Below are 12,721 nucleotides of genomic sequence, written 5' to 3' on the forward strand. Positions count from 1 at the left end.
GGCTGAAGAAGGCGATAGAGACCAAGAATGAGCGAGAAAGAGACGCAGAAAAAGAAGAGAGATATAGAGACGACCGTTGATGAGGTTACCGAGAGTAGCGCCTAGGGGAGAAAGGCGACAGACAAGAAGTCAGTATCGAGGGATTGAGTTGAGGTGGTGCAGCAATAGAGAGAAATAAATGAAGGAGATAGAGAAAGTGTGTATATGATAACGCAAAGATCGATAAGGAAGGATAAGAGAAGCGGCCAAAAAATAAGGAAGAAAATTAAGGGAATAAAAAATGGAAGGAAAAGAGAGAGGCAGAAACTGACTTACGATCGTGGCTTTTTGTTTTCTATTCTTGCTCCCAACTTAAAAAAAAAATATTAAAGAAAAACAGAGCAACAGAAAAATTGAAGCGCCAGAAAAGACGCCTGGTAGTAAGAGTCTAGTGGAATTTCGCTCAACGTCCCAGAGGAAGCGCACGCCAGGGGGGTTTTAGGGTGCCTACAGGCGTGTGCGTGTGTTCACAGGCTTGTAAAACAGTATAAAACAGCGACAAGGGCCCTGAAACCGTCTAAAAGCCACTGTAAGCAAGGAAGGCCAAAAGATTTGCAGGTGGAGAGCGGCCAAGAAGGGGAGGGGAGGGGAGATTGAATGCAGCCCAAAGAGGGGTTAAAAGAGACAATTAAAAAGGGAAGGGAAATATAGAGGGAAACAAGGACCAATAAGTGAGAAGTCCTGATATGAAGGTGTAGATAGATAGGCAAGAGAGAATCGCACGTCAGATAGTGAGTGAGTGAGTGGCCTTCTGGGCTGGCAGTTTATTTTTGCTACAGACATAAGGGACCACCAGAACGGGGGAGGAAAGGCTTTTCTGATATGACAAGGAGTCCATCCACCAACGAAGAAAACAATGAGAAGAGTTTTCTAGTGCACGAAGAAAATAAATAAAAAGCAATAATTTTGCGTCCAGGGTTCAAGGGCAAACGCAAACGCAAACACCACTGAACAAAGACCAGTCGGCTAATGTAGACAAACTTTTGACACATGGATCATGAGAATTGAGGTTCCTTCCAAGAGAACAGCGCTGCCTGGAGACCTGGCGAAAGACTAGGTCTTTATATACGCACTCTCAGACATCACCCGCCACCGTCACGAAGCCGCACCCGGCAATCATAGCAACCGTCAAGACATCAACATAGCCTGTTCCTGTTCCCGGCAGCCAGCCTGTGATGGCGCATCAACAAACGCTTCGTCGCATGCATGTGTCTAGCCAAGGGGGACCATCAGCAAGCTAACGGCCCAAAACAGACCTTTTCGTGGGGCTTGTGGCAAGGAAGCTCTTTTTAGCTCTCTTCTTGTTCTCTTCGCTTTTAGGGCGTATTTTGAGCACTTGATCACCAGACTCGCTAGCTGTTCGCTTGTCCTGTTCATCCAGGGTTGGCTGTTTTATACAGGGCTCGAGGGCCTACTTGCTGGGGGGGGGGGACTAGTGAGGGGCATTGACGTCATTGTTGACAGCCAAGGCAAAAAAGCAAAGACAAAACAAAACGGAACAGGATAAAAGAGAATCAAGGAAATCCAGGTAAATAGGGCAAAATCGAGCAACGTCAAGGAAATCCGCACGCGCACCTCGTCGCCTCTCTATCTTTGTCAAGTCCCCCAGCTCATTAAAACGCCATCGCCCATACCCTCCGTCCCCCATACAGTCTTGGACGCAAAAGCTGGCCCCGTCTCTCCCTCCTTGTTCGTTCGTCTTTTATCGAAAAAACAGCACCCTTTCAATCGGCTTATACAGCTTATCCCGTCTCATCAAGGCCTAGTGGCGCGCTAGACTTTTAGCCTCATCGGCATGGGCCGCCGCTACAGCAGCATTTGCTTGTTCCTTCTCATGGTCTAGGGTTAGGGTCACATTGACACCCTTGCCGTCTCTCCTCCAAGCACTGACACATGTCGATACATACATCCCTCCTTATCCCTTATGTCTATCCCATTCCATCTACCAACTAGTCGTCCCTCCTTTCATATGCCCCTTTGCCCTTTTCTCCTATCCCCCCCCTTAGGCATACATCAACTCTGCGTTAGCTCGGAAGTTGCACTGGCATTTGCACTCCGGGACTGGGCATTCACTCATACGAGCAAACCACTGCCGTGCATGGTCCAAGTGTAGTACATGTTCGCAACGCAGACAAAAACTCGGAAATCTCGCCGCTGCACGCACTGCTGGATCGGCCGAGGTTTCGGGTCGATCCGAACGTGGCATGCCTACAATCTCCAGGCAAACCACGCAACGTGGCAGATTGCGCCCACACTGCGGGCAGCTAATCCCAGCCGCCACAGCCGCAGCCGTCAGTGGATTGCTTATTGAGGCCCCGCCGCTGCTGCCGCTCCCACCCACCGACGGCCCTTTGTTCGGCCCCGGCGTCATCACTCCGCTTCCATTTCCTCCTCCTCCTCCAAGCCCTGGGGGCGATGCAGAGGTTTGGTGAGCAAGAGCGGGGGATGGAGCAGGCGACGAAACACCACGGTGGCCAAGGCCCGAGCCTGAGCCGTGATGGTGATGTTGGTGCTGATGCTGATGCTGGCTTGGGATTGTGGGCGATCGCAATTCTTCGCGGCGACCGGGCTGTGCGTCGCAAAAGGCGCAACGCAGAGCAATCTGCCGCCCTGACGGTTTAAGTCCGGGCCGGCTAGATGCATCGCGTTTACTAAGCTTCGTGCTTTCGACATCATACTTGGTGCGCTGCAGGAACGCTTTGTGTCTCTGCAGATAGGCTCTATAGGCAGTACGCCACGCGTGTGCGCGGAAATCGTCGACGTAGCGCGGCGCAAAGATGGCGCAAACTAACGTCGCTGTCTGGTAATCCCCAAACTTGGCTACATATTTAGCCAGGATCTCAATCATCTTAGCGCTCAGGCCTGTAAGGACCACGCCCTCAATATCGCCCGTCTCTGCAGCAGAAGCCACCTCAGACTCCAGCCACTGTGTCAACTCGGCATCCTTGAGATTCCGCACGGCTACATATGTCCGGTCGGCCAGCGGGAGACTCTTTTGGTTTGCGATGGTCCGCCAATCACCCGTCGCAATCAGCGATGAAATAGCACGCAAGTATGGGTCTGTCTTGCTTGCCACCCTTTCATCAAAGTCTAATTGTGCCTTTGCCATGGACCGTTCTTCACGTCCCATTAACTGGAGGGCCAACGAGACAAAAAGTAATTCGGGGTGCTTGCTGCTAGCATGCTTCAACAAGTCAACAGCCTGTTGCGTATTGCCCCTAAACAACGCCCGTGCAGCAGCCCGTGTATGGACTGTTGTTGGGAATTCCGGCAGGACGTCATGGAACGAATCACTGCCTTCAGGTGCACCCTCGCCCCATGTGCAAATTGAAAGGCAGATCTGTCTATGGTTAGGCCACTGTGTGTCAATGCCATCATACCGTGGTAGCCGCCGCTTTTTGCAAAGAGAGCCAATATGCCGTTCCCAGACACCACGATCAATGTCCGAAGACCCCCCAATAGTGATTCTTGTAGAAGGTTTTAGCCCTATGGAATTTGCGTTAGCGCATGTTGTGTAATGCGTAAAGAGTAAACAACATAGCATAGCACATCTTACCCAAGTCATTCTTCCAAATAGAGTAGACGCCCAGATAGCTTAGATCAAGCGGATGGACACCCATATCCGTGTCGCCAGCGGCCACTTCCGCATCTTTTTTAGCACCAGGTTAACGTTAGCACTGATCATCACGCGCCACAAGCTTTTTGGTCTTCTTGCTCACCTGCTATCCATTCCCACAAGTTCCGTAGCCAAGGATCATCCGTCACCACTTCGGCGTTGCGCTTAGCGTTAAACAAGTACATTTCCTTTGCTCGGAGGAGCATCACATGGTCAATAGTCTCGTGGGCCTCTCTGGGAAGCCCCTTTGTGCGCATAAGAATCGTCAACAGCTCCTCATGGATTTCACGACATGAAATTAGCCCGCTATTCCTAGGCTTATTCTTCTCCTTTTCAGTCAGCAAGTTCTTGGGCGATGAAGCCGCGATTTCTTTTGCAAAGTCGCGCAGGACTTTGAGCTTTCCAGCTACTGTGGTAGCCTCTGCAAATGTGCTCGGCAACGGCCTGTCCGCAGCATCGACATCGGTAATAGCCGCTCCCGACGCATTTCCAGGCTGTACGGCACCTGCCATGATAGCTGCAAGATTGGCTCGCTGCGCGCCAAAGATGGGAATGTCCGAGAGTGCCTGGTCAACAAGCAGAGGGCCAAGCATGGTAGGTACTTGAGGCGGTTCAAAATGCATAATATCATGATATGGCTCTTTCTCAGCTAGACCACGATGAGGCGGTTTCCAGGGCACGAGATTGAACAGGTGGTTGGAAGAATTTGATGGCTGCTCCAGGATATCAAACTTGCCATTTGCCCTCAGTACCAGCATACGCGGCCGTAGCACGGGATTCTGAAGTGACACCCAGTCAAACGAAACAATGCGGTCATTCTTGCGGCCAGAGCCAAAGCGTGATACATCCATGTCATGTGACTTGTAGACTTCCAGAAGCTCTGCAGATTGCGAGCCGGCCGAATCAACCTGGTCGCTTATCCGCTCCTTGTTCGTTTGGAGCACCTTGAGTTGGCCGGTTCTCGACAGGATTCCCAGCATTCCGCGGCGATCTCGGCAGAATCGCAATGAGCGAATGTCGGAGTGCATGCTGTCGCTGATAGAGACCTCATTATCCACGTCTACAATACGGTCCAGCTTAAGAGCAGCACCATAAGGGACGCTTTCGTCTTCCACTGCGCGGGCATATGTTGCTGACTGCACGGGTTTATTGGCAGCACGGCGGTCCCATATCATGATGCCAGGCTGGTCCAGCGCAGAAGACGCAAAGTAATTTTGGTCAGAGTGGTCGATTGCTAAGTTATTGTTGCACTTTGTATGGAATGTGGCGACAGAGGTAGGGCCTGTTTGCATGTCAGAATTCGTCTAGATCTTCCCCTGCGCGCATGTCAATAGTTTCAGGCCTACCTCGAAGATCGTGTATTCGCAGCCCTTGGCCCTTGATGCCGACAACCAAGGTATCTGGGTGGTCATCAAAGAAGCGGATACTTGATACCGACACGCTAGGCTCTAACTTTATTGCTGACTCTGCAAATGCGGAGTGGTCCTTTTGGAAACCACTAATTCGTGCATCCAACCGAGTCAGATGGCCCAAGTCCCAGATATGAAGACACTGGTCCATTCTCACACGCTCTAGGCCCACAGCCAGTTTGCATTGTAGATTGAAAGCAACAGCCTGACACACACGCACCATTTTCAAGCCCAGTTCGACATAGTCATTGGAATTGTCGTCTACTCGAAGCAGATTGACCACGCCAGCAGCTGTGCCCACGGCCAAAAGACCCGGTGATGTGTGCGACCAATCATATGTGGTTAATGGCGGAATGTCTTCATATTTAGAAATAGGCTGGTAGTCAAAAGAGCCCTGCTTGGCGCGGCCGGTTGGCTTGTAAACTTGCACAACTCGATGCTGGAGATTAATGTGCATAAAGCTCTCATGGGCCGGGTGAGGACACCATTTCACGAGGCCTGAGTCCATTCGATCCATCATTCTGAGCTTGCAGCAGCCAAGTGGTCGGAGCCTAGGGGATCGTGTTATATGTTCTTATATAACTATGTCCTTATAACAGAGTGTGCGCGAGTATCACAGAGCTCAGAGCTCCTCGTGAGAAAGCCGTGACCGTGTCAGTCAGGCACTATATCATGAGACTGTAGAGAGAAGAGGCGGCACAAAATGGAGTGTGTATCCTAGGAGATATAGGGCTGCAATTAAAGCAAGAGCGTTGGCCACCGTTCGAATATCATTATTCAACGTCCCTAAGACATTAATCGTAGTTGGAAGCTTGCAGTTGGCTCACCAGATGCATTGATTGCGGACGGAAGTGGGCCTCTCAAGCTTGGGGTTATATGGCCGTTTATTAGCCGACATTTAGCCTCTTATCGTAAGCCCGGCTTATCGCCCCGCCTAAATTTTGAGAGAGCTGGATTTTGCGCCTGTTTGTTTTGGCTTTAGCATCTGAAAAGCAAGCTTCATTGAATTCTCACCAACATACAAATCTTCTTTGCGATCGCATTTCGAAATTACCTCCATTAGCCCGGCTAAATAGACTCTCATTATCCCCGCCAAAGATACCAGTCCCTGAACGCCAGCCACTGCAATGCCTCGATCCGAATACAGAGGTCGTCCTCGTCCGGACGGTAATGTAGATGGTGATGACACTGCAACTCATCCTGTGTGGAAGGGCAAGACGCACAAGGCTAAAGACGGAACACTAAACGGCATGAAGAAGCGCACACGTACGATTGAGCGTCAGTTCAAACGTGGTATCGACATGCCAGCAACAGTACGCAACGAGCTGGAGCGTGAGCTGCGGTCGCTGAAGGCAAGTATTGGAGCCATTGAGAATCGGCGCAATCGCGGCCATATGATTAAAAAGTACCACATGGTTCGATTTTTCGGTGAGTTGATCCTGAACCGGGTGACTTTGTGTCTTGTGTCTTGGTCACTCAACTAGCCCTAGCTACTACCATTCTGTAGTGCACGTACTAACTACCTTTGCAACTGTCTTCTAGAGCGCCAAAAAGCCTCCCGTAAACTTAAAAAGGCTCAAAAAGCTCTGATCGACTCTCCAGACGACAAGAAAATCAAGCAAGATGCCTACGTGTATGAGATCGATCATGACTACACACACTACTATCCATTTTTGGAGCGCTACATCAGCTTATATGCGAATAAGGGTGAGGAGGAATCCAATACGGTGCCACCCGGCCATGTGCCAGTGCCTGGACTAAAGGGGGTCCAGAGACCGCCGATATGGTCGGTTGTGGCGGAAGCAAAAAAGCTGGGTCTCCCAGCTCTGGAACGGCTGCGGGATAGGCTGTCGAGCGACGTAGATCCGCTACAAGAGCCGGGACATGAAGCCACAGAGGACAAGGAAGAAAAGAAACAAGCAAAGCTAAAGGGGAAGAAGGGCAAGGAGAAGAAAGATGACAAGAGCAAAGGGGAGAGGAAAGGAGAAAAGACGGCAGCTGCGGCAGCGGCAGACTCCAGCGATAGTGGAGACGATAGCGATGGCGGCTTTTTTGAGTGAAATGCTACAGGCCCTTAATAGGTTTTGTCTTGTTCTGTAGCGCTAGTATCCTCACCAACTCTTGCATCTAGCCAGCCGCCAAGCGACAAGTTGACTGACAGCCAGAGAGTTAAGCTTCAGTTATCCTTTTTTTTTCCGCCGGGCATACAACAGGGCTAGTAGGACAGAGAGAGGATATGCACCGCACCAAACGGCTGTTTTTAGGTTTTGGGCATATACAGGAGCTGCGTGTAACTCTAGGATATTTATTCGTATTGGCTTCTTTCTTGATGGGATATCGTGATAGGCCTACTTGCGCGCGATGACATCATTCACTCCAAGTGTCAACTATGACTAGAAGCGCCACAAAATCTTTGCAGCCCAGCATAAACCAGCTACCAGCTAACAGAGCCGTCATATCACACGATTAACAAGCAGCACTGATTAAAGCACTTTTTAATCAAGTAATAAACTATAAAAAGAAACTTTGGTGACGTAAGTTACAAGTGAGCGCCCAATTTTTTCCCGCCTACATTCAAGATTCTTTTATAAAAACACAATAAAGCATTGAAGTCTGAGAACTAGATGTTTCGACAGGCAAACACGACACTTAGTAAGTGGTTTAGATCAAAAAGGACCTGGCTATGGGATGGAGGGGGGTGGTCAGGGAAGGTCAGAGTTGGCGAGGAAAAGGCAGTGTGGAAGATGAAGTAAGGCTGGTCATAACTCAAGAACATGTTAGATTGGTGTCAAGACATCTAAAGAAGAGAATAAAAATCAGTTTTACTCAATAAGATGCTTTATTGCGTTGTTATAAAAGAATCTTGAATGTAGGTGGGAAAAAATTGGGCGCTCGCTTGGATTGGGCGCTCACTTGTAACTTACGTTATCATGGGCCATTTTATGTGGGTCAACTTTGAAACTTTCAACATCAAGTTTGTACTGTACATAACTTGTTCCCCGCATGCAACGCTTCTTTTCCATGTCCCTAGATTCGCCCGCCTGATCGCTAGTATCTCATTACTCAGTCTCTATCTCATACGCGATCTCATACGCTATCTCATACCCTATCTCATACTCTATCTCATACTCTATCCCATACTCTATCCCATACTCTATCTCACACTCCATCTCATATCCTATCTCGCAATATTCATCTCACCCTCTCCCGGGACTCAAGCCACCCACCCACCATGTCTCAGGCTCCCCCAATCCAGTGGTCCAAGGTCGTCGAGTGGGCTCAAATTCGTGCAACTAACAGTGCTGGTAGGCCGCCTATCTCCGGGTCCGCGGAGGAGCAGGTATTTGCTTTGCTTCCTACCATGCTCCAAGAGCTGGGAGACCCGGCCAAAACCATATTATCAGACCCAGATATTACGCCCTGCAATTGGATTGGATATTTCAAGGGTATGTTCTTTATTCCAGCTTGCCAGTATTTTCCATACAGCTCGGTGCTAATATTTGATATGCTTTACAAAGAAACCTTTGATCCGCGAGCTACATTAGAGCCTCCAGAGGAAAAGTGCAAGGTGTTCCACCATGGCAGAAAGGCCGGCGAGTTGCGCAAGTGGCACGTATCTCTTCGGGTTGACAATGTCATTATTCCCAATGAAACCACCGGGTTCATTGCCGGTGAGCCCTATTATTTCTCTACTAAGAAGGTTCGTTGTGTTGTCCTGCCCTCTGGTCCGACCTCCCCTCACACATCTGGCAATTTGCTGACACTAATTCTCTCAACAGCAAGCTAAGCAGTACGCCTATTTCTGCGCTGCCCTTCATTGCCTGACACTCAAGAGTGCCAAAATCACGGCTCAGATGATCCAAGAAATTCGAGATGTGCTTGATAAAAATCCTCACCTCGTCACTGCTGAAATTGAGTCAGCCCTAGCTGCAGCTTATTCTGCGCAGTCGGCCCCAAAGGCTCCTACCAGTGTGCCTACAGCTCTTCCAACTGCCCCTTCTGGAGCCAAAGACACGGCTTCTCCGCAGCCTCCCTCTACCAACAACTCCCACCCCATCCAAAACGGCAAGCTTTCAAAGCGTGACAGAACTCCTGAGTTGCCAAAGTCATCTTCCTCTGAGACGCCCCAGGCTCATTCTCCCGCCAACGCCAACAAGCGCCAAGAGTTAAACCCAGAGGACGAGGAAATCGCTCATACTAGAGAGCGCGTGAGGGAAATGTGCCATATATTATCCATCGAGATGCCCCAGGTCGCTTATACTATCAAATCCGCCCCGAACGGCAAGCCTTCGGTATCAGCAAAACTCCAATTCAAGAATGGTCAGAACTTTCTGTTCCCTAATGACTTTGTAGTCTTTGACAAGTATGACAAGAAGGCTGCAGAACAGAACCTGTGGGACGATCTCATTCCGTCTCTAGACAAGCTGATGGAGACTCATACGATGGTTTCATGATGTTGCTCAGAATACCCTCTACAGCATGCTGCTGGACTTAATTGATAAGCACTGAAAGTTATTTATATTCTCTCCATCATTTCAATCTGTGAATCTTGCTGTCCCCTCTCATCCGTTTATTTATGTCTCACTTCTTACCACCCGCACTCTGGTTCTTGCCCGCCGGCACCTTGATCTCCAAGCCTGCCGGCAAGTCCGCCAACTTCTCGCCGTTGTCCACCAATACGCCGACATTATTCTTAACTCCCTCAGCCCTAGCAAAGTACTTTAGTGGAATCAGCCCATTCTCATCTCCCTCTGTCAACACCACACCATTACTGCTCAACCACCACTGCATCGCACCGTCACGCAAGCTCGTTTCCACGTCAATCTGCACTAGCAGCTCCACGTCTTTCCGCATGCCGCTAATCACACCCACATCCACTCCAGGAATTCCAGTTGCACAATGCACATGATTACGTTTCATCCGACTAAGCCCGCCCTTTTGCACAATGGCGTCCCAGAAGGCATAGTAAGTGCCGTGCAATACGCGTGCCGGCACATTTTTGGCAGCGAGCGAAATCTCAGTCAGCATTGCGCTGGAGTCCAGCGTAGTAATTGAGTGGCCCTGGTTGGCTCGAATCAGCCAATGGCTGGCATCGGATGAATCGTCATTCTCGGCATTGGGATTAGTGGAGGGGTTTGCTTTCATGGAGAAGCGCTGTTTAGCGTTGTCTCTAGTGCATGTCTTGACATCGTCGACAGTGACTTTTTCGGACTTGAGGGGGCCCCATGCAAGCTGTGTTTTAGGCAGTAGTGGTTAGCTATATGCTCCAGTCCCAAAGAAACTAGATGCATTATGTCACCAGACTCCCACAAAGCAATACAAAACTTACCACTTTGTCCAGCGGCGCAAACCCTGCCGGGTCAAGCTGAATCCCCGCGCTTGTTGCTTTATGTCTCAATAACCTTGACAATGCCCTTGATACTTTTTCTTCCCGCCCCCCACCAGAGCCTGGCCCTCGGCCACCCCGACCACCCCTGCGATTCCCGCGTTGGCTTTTTCGCTCATCATGAGGCTCTTGTGCGCCCGTATCATCTGCCGCCTCATTTCTAGGTGCATGTGAAGCTTCCATCATGGTACACAATATGCTGGTCGTATTGTGCTTCAAAATAGCAAAGCTACAAACATCGGGATTTTTTTTAGTATAAGATTCTAGCTCATGCGTGTAAACTATAGTTGCTTACCTAAATGCCCGTAGTAGATATCCTAGGTCTAGGAATCTAGTCAAGAGTTCAGAATTGATTCGTGCAGATGAGAATCTGAGAAATCTACTGACCCCACAGTGCAGTAAGCCGGTGGCCCAACCCTAATGTGCCGATTCACGGAATCATAACCCTAATAAACATTGATGCAGTGTTAGCCTTGTGGAACTCAAATACCTTGTGTTGATTTCGGCACAACTTACGTCACGTCACATCTGGCTCGATAATTAACACTTGAACACCAATATTTATTCCAGTCCCAAGGATACAATAGCCTTTTGGGTAATATACTACGGCATAATCTTTTCTTCCCATATTCACGTTGTTCGTTATAGAAGAACGAATTTATTGCTTGTCTGTAGCTTGGTTCGTCCTATTCCTGGAAGTGTCGATCTATTCTGAAACTTAGTTCAGCAGGTTGCGCTATTTGAGCCTCCGCGAGTCATCTCCGTTGTGGTTGGGTGGGAAGAGCATACCGTGTCCAGGCCACCGGCATTAACAATCGTGCTGGTATACACACATCCCATCCCCTGGAATAGCCCAAGAACCTGAGGAAAATAGGACAAAGAGCCACCGGAATGGGCGGTGTCTTGGCCCCCTTTCCTATTTCTTTTTCCCCGTCCCTGTCCCCATACCTGGTCTCGATTTGACAGCGTAGCTTAAGTCAACGTTTGCATGCCGTGTCCTGGAAGGCCCTGAAAGGGTCTTGCTCTGAAAATGCATCCGACAGGATATCGCAACCAGCTTTTGGCTGCGTTGTCACTTTGAGATACCTGGAAAGCCCCCTTATAGCAGGTGGACTATTGTCGATCAAGGCTGTCCGGGAAATGTCAGGGGGTGGGGTTTTGGTTGGCAGGGATTACAACACTTGAAAGGTACGAAACGCAGACAGGAGAACTTCCAAGGGCTATATTGACCCTTGACTCCTAGGGGGGGTTGTCTTCTATCGCTGAGTGAATTGGAGAGAGGCAAACTACCTTAAGGAGTAATCTTGAGAAGATTGGTAAGTTGTCTAATGAGAGTCCGAGTCTTTTGTTTGAAGAGGCACAACTAACGTTCATTCATGTTCTGAGGCACTTAGTCGGTAAAAAGTATGCCTGTTCAAGCGAGGGGAAAACAAACGACATGGCGAAACAAAACGCATTGGACAGGGCAAGGTAGAGAGAGAGAGAGAGTAAGGGAAGGGCAGATAGCCAAGCAGAGGCAGTCGTAGATGATGTGATGGTACATGTGCAGGCGCATTTTGATGCATGTTGCATGTGGCCCCATTGCATGCTTGCTTGCCTGCACTGCAGATAAGCCCTGTGTAGCAGATAGAGTGGTTTCGGTTGTGCACAGAGCTTATATGTACGCGTTTGTATCGATTCGCCCCTACATATATGCACATATTACATATGCATATTACATGATATATAATTATGCTTCCTCGCATCCGTCCGTCATGTAGTCGGGCCAAGTCGCTATGACAGAGTCCTGTGTAATAAAAGGGGATTTGGCTTGTGCTTCTGCGCATTCAAATAGCAGACAACGAAGATAGTCAGCCCAAGTCGCAACATTTGACGAGTTGATACAGGCCGCACAACCTCGCTCGACCATATTGAGGCAGGCCGGCCCAGACCACAAAGAGTTAGTGGAATTTCAAGGATCATGACCCTGGACATTACAAAGTGAAGATCTGGCATTGATCCTGGAATGATAACAGGGTGCAAACGAGAAAGGGTCGGCCCTTGGAAACGTGAGGCTTGAGATGTGAAAGTGTTGGCGAGATTGATGGTGAGTTTGGAAGAGGAAAAAGAAGGAAAAAAGAAGATGAAGAAGGGATAACGGAGAGGGCAAGAGGGAGAGGAGCGAGGCGAGGGTAGCTGCGGAAAAAGGAGCTGGTCATTTAGTGAAGCTGAGTTGGGTTATTGCCAGCCCAAACCGCACAAACAGAAGCTACGGAAGATGGAACAAACGAA

The 12,721-nt window shown here is 49.4% G+C and overlaps 4 protein-coding genes across 4 annotated transcripts; 2 read left to right on the forward strand and 2 right to left on the reverse strand.

The window, feature by feature from the left end:
- Positions 1–2,409: 2,409 nt before the first annotated feature.
- On the reverse strand, positions 2,410–5,584 carry HOO65_020260 (SEH-associated protein 4; the record flags this gene model as incomplete). Its single annotated transcript, XM_071006384.1, has 5 exons — positions 2,410–2,608; positions 2,718–3,525; positions 3,596–3,688; positions 3,759–4,937; positions 5,002–5,584. 5 exons carry the CDS (start codon positions 5,582–5,584, stop codon positions 2,410–2,412), a joined length of 2,862 nt encoding a protein of 953 aa, XP_070860898.1.
- A 607-nt stretch (positions 5,585–6,191) lies between these two features.
- HOO65_020261 (rRNA-processing protein efg1) lies at positions 6,192–7,124 on the forward strand (the record flags this gene model as incomplete). The annotated part of the gene is made up of 2 exons (XM_071006968.1): positions 6,192–6,492; positions 6,607–7,124. The coding sequence occupies 2 exons, from the start codon at positions 6,192–6,194 to the stop codon at positions 7,122–7,124; spliced, it is 819 nt and encodes a 272-aa protein (XP_070860899.1).
- A 1,172-nt stretch (positions 7,125–8,296) lies between these two features.
- HOO65_020262 (uncharacterized protein) lies at positions 8,297–9,518 on the forward strand (the record flags this gene model as incomplete). Its single annotated transcript, XM_071006843.1, has 3 exons — positions 8,297–8,510; positions 8,583–8,764; positions 8,844–9,518. 3 exons carry the CDS (start codon positions 8,297–8,299, stop codon positions 9,516–9,518), a joined length of 1,071 nt encoding a protein of 356 aa, XP_070860900.1.
- Positions 9,519–9,645: 127 nt separating this feature from the next.
- Positions 9,646–10,633, reverse strand: HOO65_020263 (tRNA 2'-phosphotransferase 1; the record flags this gene model as incomplete). Its single annotated transcript, XM_071006948.1, has 2 exons — positions 9,646–10,296; positions 10,394–10,633. The coding sequence occupies 2 exons, from the start codon at positions 10,631–10,633 to the stop codon at positions 9,646–9,648; spliced, it is 891 nt and encodes a 296-aa protein (XP_070860901.1).
- Between the last annotated feature and the right edge of the window lie 2,088 nt (positions 10,634–12,721).

Source organism: Ceratocystis lukuohia, assembly GCF_044167205.1.
Source record: "Ceratocystis lukuohia strain C4212 chromosome Unknown Supercontig2_pilon, whole genome shotgun sequence".
NCBI classification, from domain to species: domain Eukaryota; kingdom Fungi; phylum Ascomycota; class Sordariomycetes; order Microascales; family Ceratocystidaceae; genus Ceratocystis; species Ceratocystis lukuohia.